Source organism: Lethenteron reissneri, chromosome 12 (assembly GCF_015708825.2).
Source record: "Lethenteron reissneri isolate LAM-NWPU_2019-01 chromosome 12, ASM1570882v1, whole genome shotgun sequence".
NCBI classification, from domain to species: Eukaryota; Metazoa; Chordata; class Hyperoartia; order Petromyzontiformes; family Petromyzontidae; genus Lethenteron; species Lethenteron reissneri.
Window position 1 is genome coordinate 13,268,588 of NC_083790.1, and position 25,488 is coordinate 13,294,075.

At 51.1% G+C, this 25,488-nt stretch overlaps 1 protein-coding gene across 1 annotated transcript in view; it reads left to right on the top strand.

Moving 5' to 3' along the window:
- The first annotated feature begins 1,292 nt into the window (after positions 1-1,292).
- The window catches only part of LOC133341921 (ras GTPase-activating protein nGAP-like), a 29,563-nt gene continuing 5,367 nt past the window's right edge, over positions 1,293-25,488 (top strand). The window contains exons 1-8 of the mRNA XM_061550760.1: positions 1,293-1,546; positions 7,585-7,668; positions 12,520-12,623; positions 15,565-15,637; positions 17,183-17,740; positions 18,523-18,661; positions 20,972-21,116; positions 24,610-24,847. Of these exons, the coding sequence (XP_061406744.1) occupies positions 7,606-7,668; positions 12,520-12,623; positions 15,565-15,637; positions 17,183-17,740; positions 18,523-18,661; positions 20,972-21,116; positions 24,610-24,847 (1,320 nt within the window). The 5' untranslated portion in view covers positions 1,293-1,546; positions 7,585-7,605. The remainder of the gene's footprint in view (positions 1,547-7,584; positions 7,669-12,519; positions 12,624-15,564; positions 15,638-17,182; positions 17,741-18,522; positions 18,662-20,971; positions 21,117-24,609; positions 24,848-25,488) is intronic.

The window sequence follows — 25,488 nt, forward strand, 5'->3', positions numbered from 1 at the left end:
AAAAAAGACTTGATGCCTTGAAAAGAGCTATCTATTTGGCGTTTAAACATCTTAAAACCTCCCGTTTTATTTCCAGAAAGGGTAAAACCTTGTTTTTAATCATTTAGTTGCGTGTCTCTGCCCACCTGCGTGGTTTTTTCCCAGGGTCACTTCTCGCACAGGAGACATCCTCGTTCGAGGAGTGTTTCCGAGTCTCGTCACCGCGCCCTCCTGGCGGCATCGCCGTCAGTGATTCGGGGCGCGATTCATGGTTTTTGCATCCGTTCTTTTGTGCGATTCTGCCGAAAGTTGATTATAATCAATGAGTATTCCACAAAAGTTATCCCTTCAAACATTTTCTGACGTTTGTTGGGCCCGTTGGCCAGGAAAAATGAGTCGAGTCCCACCCCACAGCCAATCCGCACCAACTCCAACGCCCATCCCTTGCTGATCCACCAAGCCCCACCTCCATCTCTTGCTGGTCCACCAACCCGTGCGTTTACCTCGGAGCCTCGGCACCGGCGTCAGAGATGTTTCCCGTCGCCAGGAATCGAACTCGGCCCGCTGGGATCGCATAGCAGTGCACAGACATTCAGCCACGGGGACTCGGGCCGCGTGCCAGTGAGTTGATGCGAGCGTGCGGATTTGGATGTGCAGGCGAGGTTGTGTGTGCGTGTGCGCGTGTCAAGGTGTCCTTCATTGCGATTATTGTGCAGTCACTGGTAACCGACACCGGCAATAATAAAGGTTTTTTGGGTTGGATCGCGTAAATGTATAAATGTGTCATTAAACCCGCTACCACCCGACACAGCCAACTAGTCAGGGTTGTCACGTAAACAGAACATGCCAATTCGTCACTAGTACAGCACTAGTGTGTAGTGTAGTATACTAGTACAGCATCACCGGTGTGTTGGAGTGCAAAGCCGCAACATTTACAATGTGAGTACGACGTTTCGCCAGTAATTACAACCAGCTTCATCAGGCGACAGCCACATTTGTGTGCTGTACTAGTAACGAATTGGCACGTTCTGTTATGTGACAAACCTTACTAATTGGCTGTGTCGGGTGGTGGCAGGTTTAACGACACAGTTATCTATTTACACGATCTAATCCAAAAAAAACCTCCATTATGGATATTGGTCGCGAAAGCCTCCTCCGTGTTAAACTGACACCATCGACCCGCTCGCACGCGAGAACCCCCCAGCTGGATAACGCGGACATCGAACCCTGCCTGGGGCGCCCTGGAGCCTGGCCAGACCAGGTGAATTATTAAACACAAGAGGTGTACAGTTCTGTAACTTAAGGTGAGAAGTTGCTGTGTAAACATTGCTGTACGACACGAGGACAAAGGTTTGTGTGTAAAGCACAGTGGGTCCGTGGCGAGCTGCTGCCGCTGCTGCCGCTGCCGCTGGGGACAGCCGAGCGAAGGGAGACCTCCAGACCTCCAGTCGAAGGCAAACGCTGCACGGGCAATGCGGTGAACGCGCAGAGTGGTCGCCGCGAGTCGCGTACGCAACAGGAGCCTCTTCCTTTGGGACATGAAGGTCGGGCCACGCCGGTGTTGTCGGTAAGCTCGGCGCATGTGGAGTTGACATCGACTCGCGTCGCCTGTGGGGAATTCCAACAGCGCCACCCTGGAAAGCCGCGTCGAGTTGTGGGTTGAGGATTGTTTGTTGTGCGCCCGGCACGCACGTGCTTGTGAGCACGGCTTCGACGAGAGGGACTTGTCGTTATTTGTCAGATACATAGAGTAACACCTCTCCTAAATGGGACTTTTTAACACGTTCGCAGTGGGCTGACCCTGAACGAGCTGCCCGGGCACAAGGTCCACGCACGCTCCCTGCACCCAGTCTCTTTTTTGGCCAAGTACAATGCCAACTCCTGCCTTGCAGTCCTTCGGAGGGGATAATTACAACCACCAGTCGCCCCCGGCACGTTTCGTAAATATATCTTTGTATTTTTCGTTTTCCTCACCGGCAGAATGTGGTGTTTTCGGTCTCACCAGTTTACTTGTGGACTTATGGCCTTCTAGAGGCCGGCTTGCTGATCATGTCACCGTCATATCGTCGCTGGTTTATGAACATAGGTGGTAATGTGTCGCAGAGAAACTGCAAATAAAACTTTAAAATCATTAACAGTCGCAACACCCACACACGACAAGGCGCTCGAACACTTTGCTGTGACCGTGCGCTCTTGGCAATGTTTCGTCCATTGTTTTGTATCCAAGTTAGATGCACTGCAGATATGTGGTGTTGTTACCTGAGGGCAAACAGAAAAACACTCCATACAGTGTAGATACATGTCCACTGTAGAGATATTGTGAACATAGCGACATGGCCCAGTATAGATATTGTGAACCAGGGCAGTTGCTGCTTCTAATCTAGCAGCTGCCCTGGTTATCAGTGCGGGCATATTTACCATATAAATACGTACGAAATGCCACCTGCCTCGTTCACAGTGGACGTTAAAGATCCTGTGATGTAATTCCCAAAGTTATGGTCCCAATTTGGCAACTTTGATATTTTTTCCTTCAAATCACGCAATTGGGATTGCACACACCATAGGCGAGATGTTAAATACCTCGCTTGCTATGCAGGTCATGGGTTCAGTCCTGACTCTGACGTCTGTATATTTTAAGTTTGCATATTCTCCACGTGGTCGTGTGGATTTTTCTCCAGGTCCTCCAGTTTTTCCCTCCACATTTATAATCATGCGTTCAGAGTATTTGGCTGCAATAACGTTCCACATGATAAGCCACTTCGTTATTTGTGGCCAGGTCGCTTCTGAGAGCTACATAGCTCAGTGGGCCTTACCTGGTAAAATAAAGTTAAGCTCTAGTTAACATCGCCCCTACTGCGACAAAAACCTGACAACCGTCCTGAATACGAGTCTCGAGACTTTATGAATTAAAACAAATATGGCATTAAAATCTAAATTATGAAAGCCTCACCGAGTCTCAAGACGTATTCAGCAGTGTCACGCACGGTTTCCCATGAGGGGATAACTCTCAAAGTGAACGAACCCATTTGCTGTACTGCCACCCTTGGGCACCTCGCATGCAAACACGCGAAACACACGAAACACAAGACCCGTTCCACCATGGCTAGGACATTGCTCATTACCATTTCATTAACGCGAGTGGACTGGTAATGTGAATCTCATGGAATGTCCTTTGGTAAAATTCCACTGATTAAATGTCTCCAGTGTGCGTGTGACACGTGCCCTGGTATTCGGGCTGCACGGATATCTACTTTGCATTTGGCAGAATAGAAAGATGTCTTTATTATTCGACAAAATGGCAGCAATATATAAATACGCGACGCCAAATATTTTGAACACTGCAATCACTTGACCCTTGGTAGGGCAGGGAGGGAAAAGGGTAGCGCAGTGGACTGGAGCTGCAACAGCCACACTCAACAGGAGCACGTGGCGAGCGCGACGACAACGAGAGGGAGCAGCAGGGAGAGAGCCACAGGGACCGATAGAAAGTCCATGGGCCAGAACATAAACTAGTTCTACGTAAGGTCGCAAAACTCCCGGTCGCTCCGATTTATTTACAAGGATTAACATGAATTGGATTATTTATAAACCTACTCAACCTGAAGTTGTTATCACGTGATTTTGTTGTTGGCCACATCGAGATTGGAACCACTGAAGTGATGCCACCTTGCTCAGGTGGTATCGACAAGTGAAATATCTTGGCTGGGCTCGTGGACTAAAGGGCAGATCGACAAACAGGGACAAGACACAATACCAGGGGCAGGGGGAAGCAAACGGCGGCGAGATAGCGTGGACCGAGCCGCGTGGGGAGTGGACGCACACCGACGAGGCGGTACATGCTCCTTTGTGACGCGGCGTGCAGTTTTCGTCCGAAAGTGACGGTGAGGACCAGGTGGTCACCTTTTGGTGCGGAGAGCCAGGCTAGGGAGACTCGAGGTGAGTTCACAACGATCGGAGCCCTCGTTTGGAGAGTGCAAGAGTCGGGCTATTTGAGTGGTGTGCTCGTAAGTAATTTAACGACGTGAACCCCAGCGAGGCCAGGCGGTATCGGCTTAGGTACCGAGCGTGGCGTGGAGACGGTGCTGGGCTGGTGGCGCGGGGTCGATGCGGCAGCGTGAGTCACTCGCAGCGCGCGTCCGGTCAGGGCGGTTATATCGAATTCACACCGGGTTAGCGCCATTCCTCCTGGGAGTGCACACGGGACGAGGCGGTGGAGGAGAGTACAGGTGCACGCTCCCGTATATCTTGCAGTGAGTAGGAGAGAACAGGACGTTTCCCCTGTGTATCTTGTAGTGAGTAGGAGAGTACGGGGTGCTCTGCCATGTCGCTGATAGTGAGTAGGATAATCTAGGGCGTTTCCCCGTGTAACTTGTTCTGGGTAGGTGAGTACGGGGCACTTCACTGTGTGTGTGTTGTGTGCAGGAGAATGCAAGGCACTCCCCCGTGGACCTTGCGGTGTGGAGGAGAGTACAGGGCAATTCCCTGTGGATGTTGTTGTGTGGAGGGGAGTCAGGAATGGGACCGGGGTAGAGAGATGAAGTTGTCTCCTTCACCGGGTGCCGTACTCTTGATGGCGACTGAGGGAGGCAGTGGATGAGGGAGACAGAGGGAGACAAAGATATACACAGAGCAACCGAGAGACAGAGAGACGACACACAAACATCGGTTAGTTTGACTCGACAAGGAAACTCGTCCTATCTTCTGCTCCCGTTATCCACATTACCACCCACGCATGATCGCCGACCTCCACTAAACTCCTTATCTGCAGCCGAGGCGGCGCACGCATCGCAGTCGCTGCGTGTGGGGGGCGAGGACGGCACCGTGTAGTTGTATCGGGTAAATGATGTCCGTGTGGTTATCCAAAGGCTACATTCTCATCGCTATCAATGGCCTATCTACTGCTGTACAGGGGCCTCCCCATGTTGGTCCTGCGATGCCACGAACCCACCTCACTCCCGCACGTAAACTGATCTCGTTGTTCCATTTCCGCTGTAGTTGCTCTCTCGCACGTTTCCATCCTTTGGCTGCCATTCCATCCCCAGCCCCGGCCATCAGCTATGAACCCTGCAAGCGACGCGCCCTGCCCAAGTCCAGTTGCTTTTATTCAGTCGTCAATATGTCGCCTCTAGTTTGTGTTTGCTCACTGCTCCATGTGCTCCTCTTCCTCAGTGTAATTCCAAGCAAGCATGTATTCTTGCTCCTGAGCGCACTTTTTAGTTATTAAAAGTTTCAAGTTTCTGACCGATATTTCCCAACACACAACATATACCGATTTAAACGTTATTCTTTAGATGCGTTATCATAATCAAAACATCTTTAGCAAATGTGTAAAAGCTGGAGCTTTGTTCTGGAAAAATGCCTGTTTTCTCAAACATACTGTAAAGTGATGTGCTTACAAAGTTGAATATCTTACTTAACATTATTTATGTTTGTGCACAGTTTCTTGATCAACTTTTTCTGGATCACAGTTGTTTTTGTTATAATTTATACATGGTTGTTTTATGGGCCTGATTGCTCTTTGCTTCATTGCTGCTCATGGTTTTTTTTATGTCATGGCTTCTGAGCCAGGTAACTCTTACAAATGCGATTCATCTGTGTTTCTCGAGTTCTCGCCTGGTTAAACAAAACAAATATGAATCTTGAGATTGTGTCTCTCATCTGCTGATGATCACCTGTGCTACAAGTGATGCTGGCCGTCTGCTGCTGAGTAGTGATCACCTGTGCTGTGTGTGTTGCTGTCTGTGGCTGAGTGGTGATCACCTGTGCTGTGTGTGTTGCTGTCTACTGCTGAGTGGTGATCACCTGTGCCGTGTGTGATGCTGTCTGTGGGTGAGTGGTGGTCACCTGTGCTACAAGTGATGCTGGCCGTCTGCTGCTGAGTAGTGATCACCTGTGCTGTGTGTGTTGTTGTCTGCTGCTGAGTGGTGATCACCTGTGCCGTGTGTGATGCTGTCTGTGGCTGAGTGGTGATCACCTGTGCCGTGTGTGTTGCTGTCTGTGGCTGAGTGGTGATCACCTGTGCTGTGTGTGATGCTGTCTGTGGCTGAGTGGTGATCACCTGTGCTGTGTGTGATGCTGTCTGCTGCTGAGTGGTGATCACCTGTGCCGTGTGTGATACTGTCTGTGGCTGAGTGGTGATCACCTGTGCTGTGTGTGTTGCTGTCTGTGGCTGAGTAGTGATCACCTGTGCCGTGTGTGATGCTGTCTGCTGCTGAGTGGTGATCACCTGTGCCGTGTGTGATGCTGTCTGTGGCTGAGTAGTAATCACCTGTGCTGTGTGTGATGCTGTCTGTGGCTGAGTGGTGATCACCTGTGCTGTGTGTGATGCTGTCTGTGGCTGAGTAGTGATCACCTGTGCCGTGTGTGTTGCTGTCTGCTGCTGAGTGGTGATCACCTGTGCGGTGTGTGTTGCTGTCTGCTGCTGAGTGGTGATCACCTGTGCGGTGTGTGTTGCTGTCTGCTGCTGAGTGGTGATCACCTGTGCCGTGTGTGATGCTGTCTGTGGCTGAGTGGTGATCACCTGTGCCGTGTGTGTTGCTGATAGTGATCACCTGTGCGTGGTGTTCTGTCTCTGGCTGAGTAGTGATCACCTGTGCCGTGTGTGTTGCTGTCTGTGGCTGAGTGGTGATCACCTGTGCCGTGTGTGTTGCTGTCTGTGGCTGAGTGGTGATCACCTGTGCCGTGTGTGTTGCTGTCTGCTGCTGAGTGGTGATCACCTGTGCTGTGTGTGTTGCTGTCTGTGGCTGAGTGGTGATCACCTGTGCCGTGTGTGTTGCTGTCTGTGGCTGAGTGGTGATCACCTGTGCCGTGTGTGTTGCTGTCTGCTGCTGAGTGGTGATCACCTGTGCCGTGTGTGTTGCTGTCTGTGGCTGAGTGGTGATCACCTGTGCCGTGTGTGATGCTGTCTGTGGCTGAGTGGTGATCACCTGTGCCGTGTGTGTTGCTGTCTGTGGCTGAGTGGTGATCACCTGTGCCGTGTGTGTTGTTGTCTGTGGCTGAGTGGTGATCACCTGTGCCGTGTGTGTTGCTGTCTGTGGCTGAGTGGTGATCACCTGTGCCGTGTGTGATGCTGTCTGTGGCTGAGTGGTGATCACCTGTGCCGTGTGTGATGCTGTCTGTGGCTGAGTGGTGATCACCTGTGCCGTGTGTGTTGCTGTCTGTGGCTGAGTGGTGATCACCTGTGCCGTGTGTGATGCTGTCTGTGGCTGAGTGGTGATCACCTGTGCCGTGTGTGTTGCTGGCTGTCTGCGGCTGAGTGGTGATCACCTGTGCCGTGTGTGTTGCTGTCTGCGGCTGAGTAGTGATCACCTGTGCCGTGTGTGTTGCTGTCTGTGGCTGAGTGGTGATCACCTGTGCCGTGTGTGATGCTGTCTGCAGCTGAGTGGTGATCACCTGTGCCGTGTGTGTTGCTGTCTGTGGCTGAGTGGTGATCACCTGTGCCGTGTGTGATGCTGTCTGTGGCTGAGTGGTGATCACCTGTGCCGTGTGTGTTGCTGGCTGTCTGCGGCTGAGTGGTGATCACCTGTGCCGTGTGTGTTGCTGTCTGCGGCTGAGTGGTGATCACCTGTGCCGTGTGTGTTGCTGGCTGTCTGCGGCTGAGTGCAGGACCAGGACCCAGACACCGCCATGCAGAAAAGTCTCAACAAGATGGTGTCCGAGATGGCCGCCACATCTGTGCCAAACATCGCGGTGTGTAACATCTGTGGGGTAACAAGAACATCGTTTCACAGTACCACCACCAACGAAAGACCCCCCCGTGTTGCCCTAACAGATTGTTGGGGCAAGTGCCGTTAGCGATCACCTGAGGGGCGTCACGGCACACGAGAGCGTGGGTGGCCAGCACCATGCCCCGCCGCCTTTGTCTCCTTAGTGGCGATGTTTCCACATCGCAGCGGGTACTTTGAGGCCGAGTCGACCTGGGGAAGCCCAGGACCGGTTCAGATAATCATCATCGCTGGCATTGACCCCGAGCGGGAATCAATCTGGGGTCGCCGGGTTCAGAATGTAGGGCACTAACCACTGCGCCACCGCTCCCCATAGATTAAGATCCCCCATACAGCCTCAGACTGTTGAGGCCAAGTGCTGTTAGCGAGCACCAATGAAGGCTGGCACACGAGGGGGTCGGTGGTTAGCACCACACTCGGCCGCCTTTGTCTCCCTCGTGGCGTTGATTGCACACCGCACTCGGTGCTCATTTGAGGCTGAGTCAACCTTGGAGAGGCCCAGGACCGAATCAGATAATCGTCACTGGTGTTGGTGGTCGTGAGCGGGAATCGAACTCGGGTGGCCGGCTTCGTAACGCAACGCGCTAACCGCTGCACCACCGCTCCCCACAACCAACAACACCAGGAACACCTCGAACGCCAACACCACCACCACAACAATCATACAACCAAACCACAACAACCACACCACCAGAACATCACAACAATCACCACAACAACAACCACACCACCACCACAACAACCACACCGCCACATCAATCACCACAACAACCACACCACCACCACAACACACCACCACAACAACTACCACACCACATCAATCACCACAACAACCACACCACCACCACCACAACAACCACCACAACAACCACACTACCACCACAACAACCACCCCACCACAACAACCACACCACCACCACAACCACACCACCACAACAACCACACCACCACAACAACCACCACACCAACCACACTACCACCACAACCACATCACCACACCACAACAACCACACCACCACAACCACACCACCACAACAACCACCACAACCACAACAACCACCACACCACCACAATCACACCACCACAACCACCACACCACAACAACCACCACACCACAACGACCACACCACCACCACAACCACACCACCACCACAACCACCACAACAACCACACCACCAACCACAACAACCACCACACCACAACAACCACCACACCACAACAACCACACCACCACCACACCACCACCACAACCACCACAACAACCACACAACAACCACCACACCACACCACCACAACAACCACCACACCACCACAACAACCACCACACCACCACAACAACCACCACAACCACCACCACAACCACCACCACACCACCACCGCCCCAGGCCCGTGGAGGTCTCCCACACAGAGGAGGAGGCCTCCCCAGGCCGCTCGGCCACGCCGAGAGCGGCACCGCGTAAACAACGCGTCACGTCTTTACCTCACAACTTCCTTCACGCGCAATTAACGCCCAACGCGTTTTGATTAACAAGCGATATTATTAATTACAAATGACTGCATTAAATAAATACCGTTTAATACAACTATTAAAATAACAATAAGTGTGGAGTTTAACACGAGCCACAGTACCACATCCCTAAACCGCGCGCAACCTTCGGCAACGTTCCACGCGACAGAGGAGCTGGGGCTGCTGGGCGTTGCCAAACGAGCGTGAAACAAAAGTGCAAAACAAGCAGCACAACAACAATAACACAAGAACAATAACAACACAACAACAATAACACAAGAACAATAACAACACAACAACAATAACAACAAAGTGTGACGTGGCCAAGAGAGGCGGGGACGAGAGTCGCTACTGCGCATGCGCGCGGGGCCGCCACGGCGGTTCCCACCGTCCCGGGTTCGCATTTAGACTTTAGAACTTTCGCGACTGCGGAAATTAATCGTCTTTGGTTCTTTCGGTAAAGGCACGTAGATAGAAAATAATAAATTAAAGTAATACCAATAATACAAGCAGAACCATTATTTTATTTTGAATAAAAAATATTTTATTATTTAACTTTGTTATTTCCTATCTCCGTGACTTTACCGAGAGAACCAACAAAGAAGATGCGTCCCGAGTTCGTTCCGCAACCCCCCCCCGCTCGCCCCCCCCCCCCGCTCGCCCCCCCCCCCCGCTCGCCCCCCCCCCCGCTCGCCCCCCCCCCCGCTCGCCCCTCCCCCGCTCGCCCCCCCCCGTCGTTGTGCAATGACCCGTCCGCCTCGGGTGATGACGTCACGAGCCCCCCACCCCCTGTGGGAGCCCCGTGGGGGGGGGGGGGTGCGGTACAGGGGGGGGGGGGTGCGGGTGGTGCGGGGGGGTGCGGGGGTGGTGCGGTACAGGGGGAGGGTGCGGGTGGTGCGGGGGGGGGGTATGGGGAGGTGCGGGGGAGGTGCGGGGGGGGGGTATGGGGGGGTGCGGGGGGGGGTATGGGGGGGTGCGGGGGGGGTATGGGGGGTGCGGGGGGGGTGCGGGGGGGGGTATGGGGAGGTGCGGGGGGGTGCGGGGGGGGTATGGGGGGTGCGGGGGGGGTATGGGGGGTGCGGGGGGGGTATGGGGGTGCGGGGGGGGTATGGGGGGTGCGGGGGGGGTGCGGGGGGGGTATGGGGGGTGCGGGGGGGGGGTATGGGGGGTGCGGGGGGGTATGGGGGGTGCGGGGGGGTATGGGGAGGTGCGGGGGGTGCGGGGGGGGGTATGGGGAGGTGCGGGGGGGTGCGGGGGGGGGTATGGGGGGTGCGGGTGGGTGCGGGGGGGGTATGGGGGGTGCGGGGGGGGTGCGGGGGGGGTATGGGGGTGCGGGGGGGGTGCGGGGGGGTAGGGGGTGCGGGGGGGGGTGCGGGGGGGGTATGGGGGGGGTGCGGGGGGGGTGGGGGGGGGTATGGGGAGGTGCGGGGGGTGCGGGGGGGGTGGGGGGTTGCGGGGTGGGGGGGGGGTGGGGGTATGGGGGGTGGGGGGGGGTGGGGTATGGGGGTGCGGGGGGGGGTATGGGGAGGTGCGGGGGGGTGCGGGGGGGGTATGGGGGGTGCGGGGGGGGTGCGGGGGGGGGTATGGGGAGGTGCGGGGGGGGTGCGGGGGGGGTATGGGGGGTGCGGGGGGGGGGTATGGGAGGTGCGGGGGGGTGCGGGGGGGGGTATGGGGGGTGCGGGGGGGGTGCGGGGGGGTATGGGGAGGTGCGGGGGGGGTGCGGGGGGGGTATGGGGAGGTGCGGGGAGGTGCGGGGGGGGGGAGCCGCTAGGCGAGGAGGAGGCGGCACAGCGCCCCGCGGCGTCTTCAGCGGCAGCAGCAGCCCGCGTTAAGGCAAAGGTCCCCCGTGTAGCCTGCGACACACTGCTGGGGCAAGTGCTGTCAGACGTGGAGCAGCAGCAGCAACCGATGAAGGCGCGGCACTGTGTGGCACGCGAGGGGGGTGGATGGGTAGGTGGCTCGCCCCCCGGCCCGGACGTCTTTGTCTCCCCGAGGCCGCTGGGCTGTTAGTGATGCTTGAGGCGCCTCGGGCGGTGTTGGCGAGCGGGAGAGGAACTCTGGCAGCACAGACCCCCACCGCTCCTCCGCATGCGTCGCCTGAAAGAGACGATACTTCATCGGCGACGTTTCGGCCAATGGTCCTTCTTCTGGCCTCTCCGTGTGCTGTGTAGAAGGGCCGTTGCCCGAAACGTCACCTGTCATAGATTTCTATTTTAAAGCCACAGTGTTAACATCTAGGATTGTTAGTTTAACACGTAAGGCTTTCGCGACCAATATCCATAATAGAGGGTTTTTGGGTTAGATCGCGTAAATAAATAACCCCAAAAAGCTCTGTTATGGATCTAGGATTGTGTTGTTTTGGGTTATGGTTTTGCGCCGCAGCACGCAACATATTGTGTCAACAAGTCACCGCCTCCCCTCTCACAAAGCGTTGTTGTGTCCTCCTCATGAACATTCATCAACTCCTGAACTCCTCCAGTTTTGTTCAATACTGAGAGCCTTAATTACATACCGGCGAGGATGCCCTCCTTCCCATATGCCTCCTCCCCCACCCTTCTGGGATGTGTGATGACTCCTCATGTGCCACCCTCGTCTGTTTACATTTGAGTGCAAGATTCAAATTGTGTTTGATCAGGTTGCCAACTCAACCAGAGCGGGCAGAATCTTGTAGAGTGACCCACATTCACTCCACAGCTGATTCACAATTAGTTTATTTTGGGGTAGGTTATCGTGCACGTATAATAACGATTTCATAACTTACACCCCTCCACCACCCGACAGAACCACGTGGGCAATTATTTAAATAGATTAATTTGGTTTATCAGGAAAAAAACCGGAGGAAAGTTGAGAGGCAAACATCATTTTGAGAGTTTTATTGGACGTTTCGCTCGAGATTACATCCAGTATCATCATCATCATCTCAGCGTGACAACTGAGATTCTCATTTTGATTGTCTTTGTTGTGTGTAAAGCATCAGTATTGTGCCAACACGATCGTGGAAGCCCAAGTATAAAATTCACCCGAAATCTGTTTAATCTTTCTGTAGTTTAATGTTGTTAATGTACTATAATCGGGTCTAAAAATAATCTGCCAGAGCCAACCTGCACCAAATGGAACTTATATTATTGAACATTGATTTGTGTTTGTGCAAGATGTTCGATTTCTTAGGTGGCGCGGTTGTTTTGTGGTCTGATTTCTATTTGTTTCACTACGAAACGTTACTTAATTTAGCTTTGCTGATGTACTTTTGGTGACCACGGCGGTCACTCTTGGGCGCTCTCCTGGTTACACTTGGCTTGCTGCATGCAGGTTATGCTGGAACAAGACAGGAAAGATTCATCTGGGACCCTGAAAGCACTCTCCAAGTTCATGATTTGCTCCAACGTGTACGACTGGTTCAAACACAAGCCAAGGTCAGTGACGTGGTGTGTGGGGCATGAGATGTGAACACTCATACAGCGCATGTCAGTGACTAAATATGAAGCCATTAAATTCTGCTCTTGCGTATTATGCCAGCAATATGTTCAGCAGCTAAATGCCAATGTCGAGATCTGCTCGCCTCGATGAGAGGGCTTCAAGGAGAGAGTTCGGGTAGTTATGTTCTTGGCACCTGGACATGTGAGTTACAATTTGCGCTCCACAGTGTTACCATGCAGTCCGTTGTTAATGTGAGCGAGCAATTCTGTAGGCCATTCGGGTCTAAATGGCGCCTTTGAATACAGACTACAGTGATTTACTCTATGGCCCATAGACTTTCATTGCCCATAGACTATTACATTATTTTGTATAGCAATGAAGCATACTAAACCATCCATAGTTTGGGTTGCATGTCCACAATCACGCTCCTGTGGCTGGTCTTCAATGTATCTCTATGAGTCTCTATGGATACCATTTTTATGTTTCTCTATGTATCTATGAGTCTCTATGGGTTTCCTATATGGTCCGTAGTTTTGATTGTGGCCATGCAAACCCACACGCCTGTAAAATTTCCATTCACGAAGGAGATGTGCCCATCGGCCTCTTGGTGTTCTCATGCAGTTGATGATTCCACCATTGCCTGCGACGAGGAGGAGGAATCTCAAAGCCAGGAGGAGTTGCGATGATGTTTGGGTCTTTTTTTAGGTGGTGTTTATTTTGGAGCCACGTTGCACATGTATGTGTAGGAGGCATTTTGGCTGTATCTGTTGACTGATATTTTTCCACAACGTTGCTCATGATGTTGCTGTGAAGATAATATAAGTAACAAAATAAATAACCAAGCAATCCGCCACCGCCTCCACATCCCTTATCTGTTCCTCCACATGGGAAATTAAAAAGTACTTGTACACATCCCATCAGCCATCACAACGACGCTGATGATTCATTTGTGTTGTGTATTATTTCGTTTTGCGTCACACTAGGACCCATACCCAGCCGATGGGTAATTGCCTATCAACATCTGGTAGTTCACCAGAATTGGTTCAAGGATTCCTGACTCTGCTGATAAGGCAATGAATGCCAACCGATTCAGAGCTTTCTTGCTTTGAGACAATGATGATGAAACTATGCACTCCCGCAAGACTGTGTGGCCTATGGGATGTGTAAAAAATGCTTGTATGGTTTATGTGGAGGAAGAGATGTGTGAATTAAGCAGATTGCTTTTTTAATTAGTAGGTGCATGATTTTTGTGGCTTTCTTCAATGTGACGATGCAATATGGATTGATTCTGTGCAGGGCTGATGAGTTAATGAGGAGTTATTTTTAATCACTTTTCATTAAAGCTATCATTTATATTGGGTTTGCGAAGTTATGATTACATAATTTATTTGGCAATCAGCATTGTTTTCTTCATTTTATTTTGTGTTACCAGGTTTCTATGATTGTGATAAGGTCCTCATTGAAAATGAAAGTTCATTGCCCAATGGGGTTATGACCTTTGGCCAAAATAAACCAAGCCTTTATGACTCCTTTAATGGATATAATTAGTGTATGAATTAAATACATCCGAAAACACCCGATGTTTTCATTTCAATCTCTTAGCACACATTGATGTTTTCATGAGATACATGGAGTGTTCGACAGTCGATCATCGATTTATCCGGTGGTTTCAGGGGGAAGGGGGCCCGGATTTTCAAAAACGCCGGATAATCACAAATCATCATTATTTTAAATATCTTATATTTGCACATTTTTCTATGTGTCTTTTTTTACGTGTTTACTATGTGACAGCATAAATAAGCATACAAATAGACAAAAATAAACATCCTACTTTAAAAAGTTACCGTATTTACTGTACCATAACATTTCAATCTAGAAGACTCTGCATGGGGTGATGTATATACGTGCAGTATTTTCATTGTTTAAGTTGTGTGTAGTGTATAATGTAGTGTATATGATATTTAACACTGAAATCAAACATAGCTACTTTTTTTGTCACACACATGGTGCCAATCGCCGGACTGGTTACAGCCTTTGGAGTGGTTTTGCGGTTTCGCCGGATCGGCCCGGGACCACCAGATAATCTTGGAAGCAGCCGGATAATCGTGCGCCGGATTAACGATGATCAACTGTATCTCTGTTTGTCTCTCAGTGTCCCATCCCTACTTGTGGCCCACACAAATGTGGTCTGCATCTGCCTGACCCTTTGACTCAATGTCCTTTCTATCTCAGCGCTGGGGGAATTCATGGCCTGTGGGTCAGAAGCGACCCGTGACTTTTATTTCATCTGGCCCGTGGCCACGAGGCCTTTCTCTTCAAAACAAGCTCACGGGCGATGTTCGTCCGTCACTACGAGCAACCTAATCGCGTGTGTACTTTGGAGCTCTCACCCAGATATGTCAGCTCTATTAGTGAGCGTAGAGCGGGCGCTGCGTCGCATGAGCGCGGCAGAAGTGATCCCGCACCTCCGATTAGCACGGTTGGCTACGTGCGGTGCGATAGTAGTATTTAATATGTTTTCTGCAGTGTTACTACATAACGTTAGGATGTGTGTCAATGTGTGACTGCATCTCGATGGTATCTCAGAGTCCTGTTTGGCCCTCCATAAGGGGATGTTCCCCTTCCCGGGGTGAGTAAGGTTCGGGGAGTAAGAGACAACAAGTGTCCACTGCTGACTCTACCACTCGCCTGCCTCTACCATGTACTCTGTTCAGGGTCACTCTGTTCCTGCTACTGCTGCTGCTGCTGCTATAATAGTTTCATCTTGTATCAAACTAGTTTGCTTCCTTTTGTAAAAAAAATTATTACATTAATTTTTTGTCGCTGTCGAAGCGGACTGCATCGCGTGTGTGTGTGTGACGTTTATTCTATTCTGTTGGTTTAGGATGCTGCATGACAACCTTTGACTTTCTTGTAATACACGATTCTGTTTTACAGAAGCAGTTCCTATGATTATCTGCCAAACGTGCATAACAACCCTGATCTGGATCATGACAGCAGTAAAGACAAGGTATGGAATCTCAAACTAAGCACCAAATAACACGCGTCCCTTGAGATTGATCATTCAAGTATTGCATCATACTACATTTCAGTAGTTACAACAATTTTTTAAAACATTTTCACTGGAACCATCTTAAAAATAATGTCACCCAAGATGCGAAGAGACCATCTCTATGTAACTTGATAATCACTGTACAATCTGTAACGGGCCTTGAGTGAAATGATCGATGTATCGCAATGACCTGATTTGTGAGGTGGAATTTACGGCACTGGTCTCAATGTGTGAGCTCCAAACTTGTCGACTGACGGTTGCGTGAAGAAACAATAACGTGATTTACAACAGAAACACATGCATTCCATGTAAAACCCACTCAGGGTACTGTACTACACGATATATATGAATTACTGTTTAAGAGTATGAAAGCGATATGTTATAAATACTCTAAATTCAACACAAAATATATGTTGATATTAAGTACCGCCATAGAAGTCTCTGGAGTTCTTCAGCGAAAGTAGAAACTGGCAGATTCCATTCTATCCCTGCGAATGGCAGCAACATGTACACGAGCTAAACGCGAAACGTCAAGTTCTGCTGGCCACGGCCAGAGGGTTTCATGAGAGTTCGTTCGTGTAGATTGACCTCTTCCTTCTCCGTCGACGGAGCGCAGAGTACACTGGTTTAGCGGTACACATGGAACACTCACTCGCAGCACCTCTGTGCTCATTGCCAATACGGGCAGTCCCCGACTTACGAACATGTTTAGTCCACCGTTACGTAGTAGAGTAGTTCGTAACTCGGAACACCACAATGCACTGTTTAAATGCACAAACGGTCAGGGTTATAAAATGTGTTTAAGGTTCAACGAAAAAGGGAAGCATCGTTAAAACTCACAAATAAGAATAAATATTGTACATTTGCGTGTAACAATGTAAATAGTTCCGCAGTTCGGCTCGCAAATCGGATGGTTTAAAAATAAATATCTTGCGGAAGCTCGTTCGTGAGTGCAGATGTTCGTAAGTCTGGCGTTCGTAATTCGGGGACCGCCTGTACTGGGAAACATCTGAGCAGCCTGCAGAAAGTCTGCTCCACTGAGGTCAGCGGCACCACACCGCGAAATAGACGATGTGTGCGATATAAACACGCTTACCAGCAGTGGCATTCGTGGTATTCAAGGATCAGAATATTCTTATGAACAATCGCTGTGCATTACTGCATCTCCAGTATACTTGAATTTCAGTCTTCTGAAACTCTGCGCCAACTCCAAAAACGTCACCGCCTCTTCTTCTACAGCGTGGGTTGTGTACACTTATTGTATCCAGAAGGCAATGAACAAGTGCATGGTTTTAGTTTCATATAAATAATTAAACCCTCGATTTGGCATGTGGTGCATTTGCTGGTGTGCATACAATGACATTACAGTGCTGTATGATGGTAAGCAAGTTTCCACATCGGCTCATGGTTTGTATATTTTTTATGCTGTGCACTTATAAACCTCTAGCTTAGCTGTGACATGTTTATTTTTATTAATGCCACTTTTTGGTATGTTTTACACAGAACAATTCCAGGAGGATTAAAAATGATTTTAAACTATGGATTCTTGAGGCAAGAGACCTACCTGGGACCGGAGAATATTTCTGTAAAATTTCGTTCTCAGCCGACCAGCCGTGTGCGCAAACTTCAAGCAAGCGCACGATGCCCGACGTCTTCTGGGGCGAGAACTTCGAATTCAGCGACCTCTCCGCTGTGAAGCAGGTCTTGGTTTCCCTGTACAAGGGCAAGGACAAGCACAGGAAGGGAAAGAGCAGTTACATGGGGCTGGTGTCCATACCCCTGGGCAGCGGAACAAAGTGGCACCAGTTCGTGGAGCAGTGGTACACCTTCAGCACCCCCAACCTCGGCAAGGGCAAGGGCGCGGTGCCCACAGTGCGCATCAAGTGGCGGCACCAGCAGCTCAGCATCCTGCCCATGGAGCGCTACAAGGAGTTCGCCGAGTTCCTGAGCGCCAGCTGCCTGCCGCTCTGCCTGCTGCTCGAGCCGGCGCTCGGCGTCAAGAGCAAGGAGGAGCTGGCGCGGGCGCTCGTGCGCTTCCTGCACACCGCCGGCAGGGTCACGGTACCCAGGCGTCGCCGCGCACCCTGGCCGAGCGGCCAAGCAGCTGCCGGAGACAGAGTCACTCTATAACGAGCTACATAAATCATGCAGAGTCACTCTGGCAGAACGACAATGAGCGACAATTATAGGAGTACTGTAGATGTCGTGACACGCAGAGATGCGCAGCAATGCATGTGTAAAAAGAGGTCAGCTTTGTACAGACCACCAACGCAAAATAACTGCAGTGTGGCCATTTTGTTTCTTGAGACCAAAAGCTGAAGAAGTTGTCGTGAATTAACCAACCGACGGACCAACAGTTCAATCCGTTTGTTTTCCGGCCGGCACTTGTGGCTCTGTAGTGATGGGGTTTCTCGTCGTCCACAGGTTTAAGTTCATTACAGACTTTAAATTGAACACGTTTTCTATTCGCCTGGAATATACACAAACGTCGAGCTAGTGTACTCTTTGACACGTACAGAAAATTACGGATGGTGTTTAAAGTTCTGCATTTGAACTTTAGACAAAGGTTGGCCACCTTCTACACTTTTGACCAAACCCGGACCTATTTCTCAGTCAGCCTGGGTTTATCAATACCGTATAGTTAACTACACAATACACGTACAAATGAAGTCCTGCCACTCGGAGTGGCTCAAACCCAGACAGGCGGCAACCACGGCAGCATCCCACATAAATAACTGACCCCCTCGTACATCGGAAATATAAATGTGGTTTTAGTCGTGGGTGTTTTCCGGAGTTTACCCATAAACGGATCGCGGTTGTGCCGCTGCGTTCCTCTTGCACAGGGTTTCTTGACAGAGCTGGTGATGGAGGAGGTGCAGCGCTGTGACCCGGACGTCCTCTTCAGACAGAACACCCTGGCCAGCAAGTCCGTGGAGCAGTTCCTGCGCCTCGTTGGCCAGCCGTACCTTCACCAAGTGCTGGGTCAGCCCCACTGTTGCCATGCCCCGTTTGCTGCTGGTTGAATCCTAAGTCCTTCCATTTAGGTTCTAAGCTCTTCCAAAATTCGATATGGCGGAATGTTAATATTGCGTGGAGTGGTAGTGTGGCGGTCAGTGTGCTCTACTTTGAACCTGGCATGCTGTGTTCCATTCCCACCCGTGGTTTACATCATCGGAGAGTTACGTCAGGACCAGGGCCCGATTAAGACTATGAGGGGCCGATGGCTAATAGGAGGGAAGAGCAGACGTTTGTATTCCATATTTAAAAAAATAATTATGAAGTCAAACATTTGTTACCCATGTAAAAGTAAAACAAATGTATTCGACTCAAGGTAAATTCATCAACTGTATATCACTCGCTACACTTATTTATTCTTCAAACAGATTCATCAAACGTATATCACTCGCTACACTTATTTCTTCAAACAGATGAAAGAATTCCCAGCTTTAACTGTGGAAATGTCTCGAATGATGGCATCATAATATAAAGGCAACATTTTGTCAGATGGCCGTGCTGCCGTCCCTCAGCTGTTACTTCAATGTGCAGGGCCTGCGATATATGAGGGCCTATGGGTTAATCCGGCACCGATGAGAACCGCTGCTGCCTTCCTCCCCCCCCACCCCCGCCTCTTAATCGGCCTACAAGGAACAGAGTGGTGAAGTATGGTCAATCTTTAAAAACACGACCAACATGGCATGGGGAGGCCTTCATGCAGTGGTGGGTGGAGAATGGCTGGAGTTAATGTTACGTCAATAGAATAAAAACACATTTTGTGTTTCGGTGCTGTTCTTATTTGTACCTCTCCCATAACATTTGTACCGGGACCTGAATCTCAGCCCTGTTTCCTCGACACTCAAACCCCGCCACCATGCGCAAACATGCCCTGCTCCTGGCCAGCCTCTTCGTGTCCGTGCGTCGCGTCGGCTGGAACCGTCCGGGGGTTGTGACTATTACGGATAGGCGTGCCTTGTACTCTAGTGGCAGTGCCTTATGTCGCGCAGGTATTGCCTACAGCTGGCCAGCCGAGCAGCATCGAGATCTGTAGTGAGTGAGAAATTAAGCCCGGCTCCGTACGCGTGCCGTCACCGCCACATCGGCAGCTAGGCCTCGGGGCAGCTTGGTGAATGTGCACGATACAGTTAATATGCGTGTGCCATTGTTTACGATATGCACTGTGGGGAGCGGTGGCGCAGTGGGGTAGTGAATTGCACTGTGAACCCGGTGACCCGAGTTCGAATCTCACTCGCAACCAATAACAGCGGGTGAATAGTTGAACTAGTGCTGGGCCTCTCCTAAGTCGACTCAACCTAATATTAGTACCTGGTGTGCTGTGTCAGCATCAGCACTGTGGGGAGACAAAGGCGACCAGGCATGGTGTTGGCCACCCAACACCATGCTCACTAACAACACTTGCCCCAACAGTCTGTTATGGCTATATGGGGGATCTTTGTATTGTGTGTATGTGTAGGTGTGTGTTTGTAGAGTTGTGTGATAGTGTAGCGGTTAGCGGGCTGTGCTACAATCCTGGTGACTCGAGTCCAATTCCCGCTCATGGCCAACACCAGTGACGATTATCTGAACTGGGCCTGGGACTCCTCGAGGCCGACTCAGCCTCAAATGAATACCTGGTGCACTCTGTAAACATCACCACTAGGGAGACAAAGGCGGCTGAGTGTGGTGCTGGCCACCCACCCCCACCATGTGCCGTGCCGACCTTCATAAGTGCTCACTAACAGCACTTGCCCCAACAGTCCGTTATCGACTATACAGGCAGTCTTTGTCTTTGTATGTGCATGAAAATAGCAGTTTTATCTTCCAAATTCACATTTCTTCGTGAATTATCGCACCAAACACTGGCGCGCAACGCGCCCATGCTATCTCGCGCTTTCGTGTTCGAGGTTTTACAGCCTGGCATATTTTCACACTTTTGTTTTTCTCAGTGACCGCGTTTCTAATCTGGTGTCACGATACAAACGTGAAACTTCTCCACACAACGACATTGCAACGTGCATTCTGTGCTCTCTGGGGTGCCCATAGCTCTCGTGAGGAGTGGTGGAGACAAAGAGATAAATTTAGTGGAGCCCTGATGGAGATGGCCCCGAACACAACGATGGGGGGGAAAGACAGCTCTTGCATTACCCCACAGCGGGTGCTGACTCATTGTTCTTTTAAATGCGCAAGATTGTAAATGAATATAAAAAAATGATAATCTGAGAGATTTGTAGCCGTGACTTGTTTAGCGACAAGATATTGAATGTTGTCCCTTCAACTGTGCGTTTGTGTTTATTGCAGGGGCGTTTCTGCAAGGCATCATCAGCAGACGGACTAAATGTGAAGTGGACCCCAGTAAATGCACTCAGTCGGAGCTGCAGCACAACCAGAAAGCCCTGGTGCAGCTGTGCAGCGAGGCCACGAGGAGCATCATGGCCTCCATGGGGTGAGTGCAGCCGTCTGACTGCTACCAGCGTCCACTGCCCTCACCGCCACCACCACCGCCGCTGCCGCCGTCAGGCCCAGGGGAGAAAGACTCTCTACCCACGTTCCAAACTTGCCAACTATTCGCAGTACTGCCATCTCACTACACATTACCACGGCAACAGCACCCAGAACTCCTACACCGCCACACATGCTACCATGGCAACACCACCCAGAACTCCTACACTACCACACACGCTACCATGGCAACAGCACCCAGAACTCCTACACTACCACACATGCTACCATGGCAACACCACCCAGAACTCCTACACTACCACACACGCTACCATGACAACACCAACCAGAACTCCTACACCGCCACACACGCTACCATGGCAACAGCACCCAGAACTCCTACACCGCCACACACGCTACCATGGCAACACCACCCAGAACTCCTACACCGCCACACATGCTACCATGGCAACAGCACCCAGAACTCCTACACTACCACACACGCTACCATGACAACAGCACCCAGAACTCCTACACTACCACACATGCTACCATGGCAACACCACCCAGAACTCCTACACCACCACACATGCTACCATGGCAACACCACCCAGAACTCCTACACTACCACACACGCTACCATGGCAACAGCACCCAGAACTCCTACACTACCACACATGCTACCATGGCAACAGCACCCAGAACTCCTACACTACCACACACGCTACCATGGCAACAGCACTCACGTGTACTCCCGCCCCACCACGCACCGACACCACCACACGCCCACTTCCCCTGACCACAAACACCGACGACCCCCTCGCCTGCTTCCCGCCCACCGTCCACATTGAACACTGTCACGGAGCCCCCGCACCGGCCATCGCTAGCGGCCACCAAAACTCCGTCACAGAACCCTCTGCACCATGCACCAGCCGCCTCCTGTTCACGTCGCACCGCCAGTCGCCAACCCTGATCCACCCCAAAGTCGCTGCTCGCCCACGACCTGCCGGCAGACTGATGCCCGCTGGCAGGCCCCCCCCCCCACCCGCACTGGGACAGCTGTCGCTGAGAGCGCCCTTGCCGTGCGTCGAGGTGAGCTCCTTGCAACGCTCGTCTCGTTCAAGGCACTCTGAGATGCCCCGGCAATAAAGGAGGGCGCTCTGTCGAAAACAAAATCACTCTCATTATTATTGTCGTTGTCGTTGTTACACGAGATTATCGACTTATCTAGCGGCGTCGGGGGAAGGGGGCGCCAGATTTTCAAAAATGCCAGATAATCACGAATCATTATTTAAAATAGCTTATTATTGCACATTCTTACATGACATGTTTTAGGTGTTGTATGTTTTTAGTGTTTTAAATTCGTTCACTATGTGAAATTGGCATAAATAAACATACACATAGACAAAATAAATATCCTACTTTAACAAGTAACTGTATTCACTGTACCATATTGACCACTCCAATCTCAAAGACTGCATGGGGTAATGTATATAGTGCAGTAATTTAATTGTTTAAGTTGTATGTAGTGTATATGATATTTAACACTGAAATCAAGCATAGCTACATTTTTTGCCACACACACGGTGCCGATCGCCGGATAATGTTGGAAGCGGGATAATCGATGATCAACTGTATTATATGAATCTCCTGCAGGAGAACACCGCTGACATCCTCTGTCTCACTCGGCACACGCTGCACACACCCTCAGAGCTCTCCTGCCCACCTCTGTGAGCGCACTCGCTCCCGTCGCCAGTGGGGTGGGCGCTGCTTTAAAAGCCACGGTTTGCGCCGAATGTTTTGTCCACAGTGTGCGGAGGCTGGCCACGAAAACCCCCATCTCCATTTCGCATCAACAACAGAGACAAAACACAGCTGAGAGAGTGCGGCGGCGGTCGCCGTCGCCGGTGATAAATGGCACGTCCGCGCCGTGTCTTGTGATGGATACGTTGTCCAGATTTCACTTGAAATGTGTTTGTTCCTGCGTCTCATAGCCCTGCCAGTTTCCATGCTCACTTGTGAAATCCTGTGGCCAGGTTTTCAAGCACCTCCGATGTTGTAGCCCCACTAACTTTTGGCAGCAACGTGGAGGAAGCGTCCTAACACACCACGCACGTTGACAGGCCAAGTCTGAGTGTTTGTATTGAGCGTGGCGTGCGCGTTTACTCCGCGTAAACATCGAGGGAGATATACACGCGAGAAATTATACTCAAGAGTTTTGCTCAGAAATAACGGTCTCGGTAACGTTGCCCACCCTCGCGCACAATGTCCTGCTCATCCCTGTTCGTGGGGCCCTAGGGCGGCACCGTGATAACACTTACGCCTCATGGGAAAATGGTCCTGGGTTCAATTCCAAACTTTGGATTTTCTCCGGGTTTCTCCAGTTTCCTCCCACAGCTAACCCCCCCCCCCCCCCCCACAGTGTAACTGGTATTGGCCCAATGATGAACAATTTCCTGAAAATTACTCAAATGGGTTTCACGCTTAGGAACATTTTGGCCCGCACCTTGAAAACTTGGTATGGTTCTCCTAAAATAGTCATGAGACTCGATGAGGCTTTCCTGGGTAAACAAGCACCAGGGTAATAAGAAAAATAGCAACTTCTCCAACGATGTTGATTTTCCACATTCTACTCCGTATTTCCAAATCGGAAAACCTCGTCCATTCACGTAACGCCAAACATTTGCCACATGCTCCTGGATTTAAAGGTCTGAAGGGGTTGGTTTAGTTTTATATGTATGTTTTTGGGTGATTTGTTTACCTTTATTGTACTTTGCACTAATATCATATTTATGTATTGTTTGTTGTTGTAACGTTCTTACCCGCCCCGACTGAACATCTGTGAAAAAGCTTGATAGCTCATCGGATTCCTCCAGTATAAATACATATTCTGGTTCTGCTTCTTATATCCTATAAAAGTTCAGTTCTGTTACTTAAATACAAAGCTTCCTCACTTGGCTTTAAGGACCGTGGAGGCACATGCTGTTTGGCGGCACATATCGAAGCCGGGGTGGTGTGGGCAGCATCACTGCCAGCCACCTTTGTCTCCCCAGCGCTGATGTTTACGCCCTGCACCAGGCACCTGTCTAAGGCCTATTCAGAACCAGGGGAAAATCCACTAAGTTTTCAGATGTGCACCATGTGGTGTTCGCTCACACTCTCGCCCTGTGTGTGCGTGTAGCGTGTGTGGTGGGGAGCGGTGGTGCAGTGGTTAGCGCGCTGCGCTATGAATCCGGCAACCCGAGTTTGATTCCCGCTCACGATTATCTGAACCGGTCCTGGGCCTCCCCTCGGTCGACTCAGCCTCAAATAAGTACCCAGTACGGTGCGGAAAAACATTGCCACTGGGGAGACAAAGGCGGTCGGGCGTGGTGCTGGCCAGCCACCCCCTCGTGTGCCGTCTCGGGCCTTCATAGGTGCAACTCGCTCACAGCACTCGCCCCTGACAAACTGTGAAGGCTCTATGGGGGACCTTTGTCTTTGTGCGCGTGGTGCAGCGTGTTCCCCGCCGAGCTGCGGGACGTCTTCTCGTCGTGGAGGAGGCTGTGCGAGGCGCGAGGGCCGAGCGGAGATCAGCGAGCGGCTCATCAGCGCGTCGCTCTTCCTGCGCTTCCTGTGCCCGGCCATCATGTCCCCCAGCCTCTTCGGGCTGAGCCAGGAGTACCCCGACGAGCGCACGGCGCGCACCCTCACGCTCATCGCCAAGGTCGTCCAGAATCTCGCCAACTTCTCCAGGTGGCGTGGCCACGCAACGCAGGAGCAGAGGCTTCTTGCGGCGTGGATCAGCAGCGTTCACAATGATGGCAAATAATAACCATAGTATAGCTTTTTTTTTCGGGTTATATCACGTAAATATAAATGTGTCGTTTACCCGCCACCACCCGACAGCCAATTAGTAAGGTTTGTCACGTAAACCAAACGTGCCAATTCGTTGCTGGTTCAGCGCACTGGTTGTGTGTTGGAGAGTGAACCCGCAACATTGACAGTTTGAGCACCGTGACGTTTCGCTGGTGATAACAACAACCAGCCTCAGCAGCCGGGTTTAACGACACGTTCATATTTACGTGACCTAACCCAAAAACAACTTTATTATGGATCTTGGTTGCGAAAGCCAATTACATGTTCAAACTGTCGTAAATAATGTCAATTTTCAACGCATCACGTAGAGATAGAGGTTGACTCGGAGCCATGAGGAGGAGCCACTGACACGTAGGAAGGCACCAAAAGTTGCCCAAGTTCTGCGATTCTTGATATAGGAAGGTGTTATTGGCCAATCAATGAGGCTTTACAATGTGGGAGGAAAGCGGAGCCCCCTGGAAAAAAACCCACGCGTGCGAGGCCGAAACACTCAATCCCATGCAGACGGAACAGGTGGA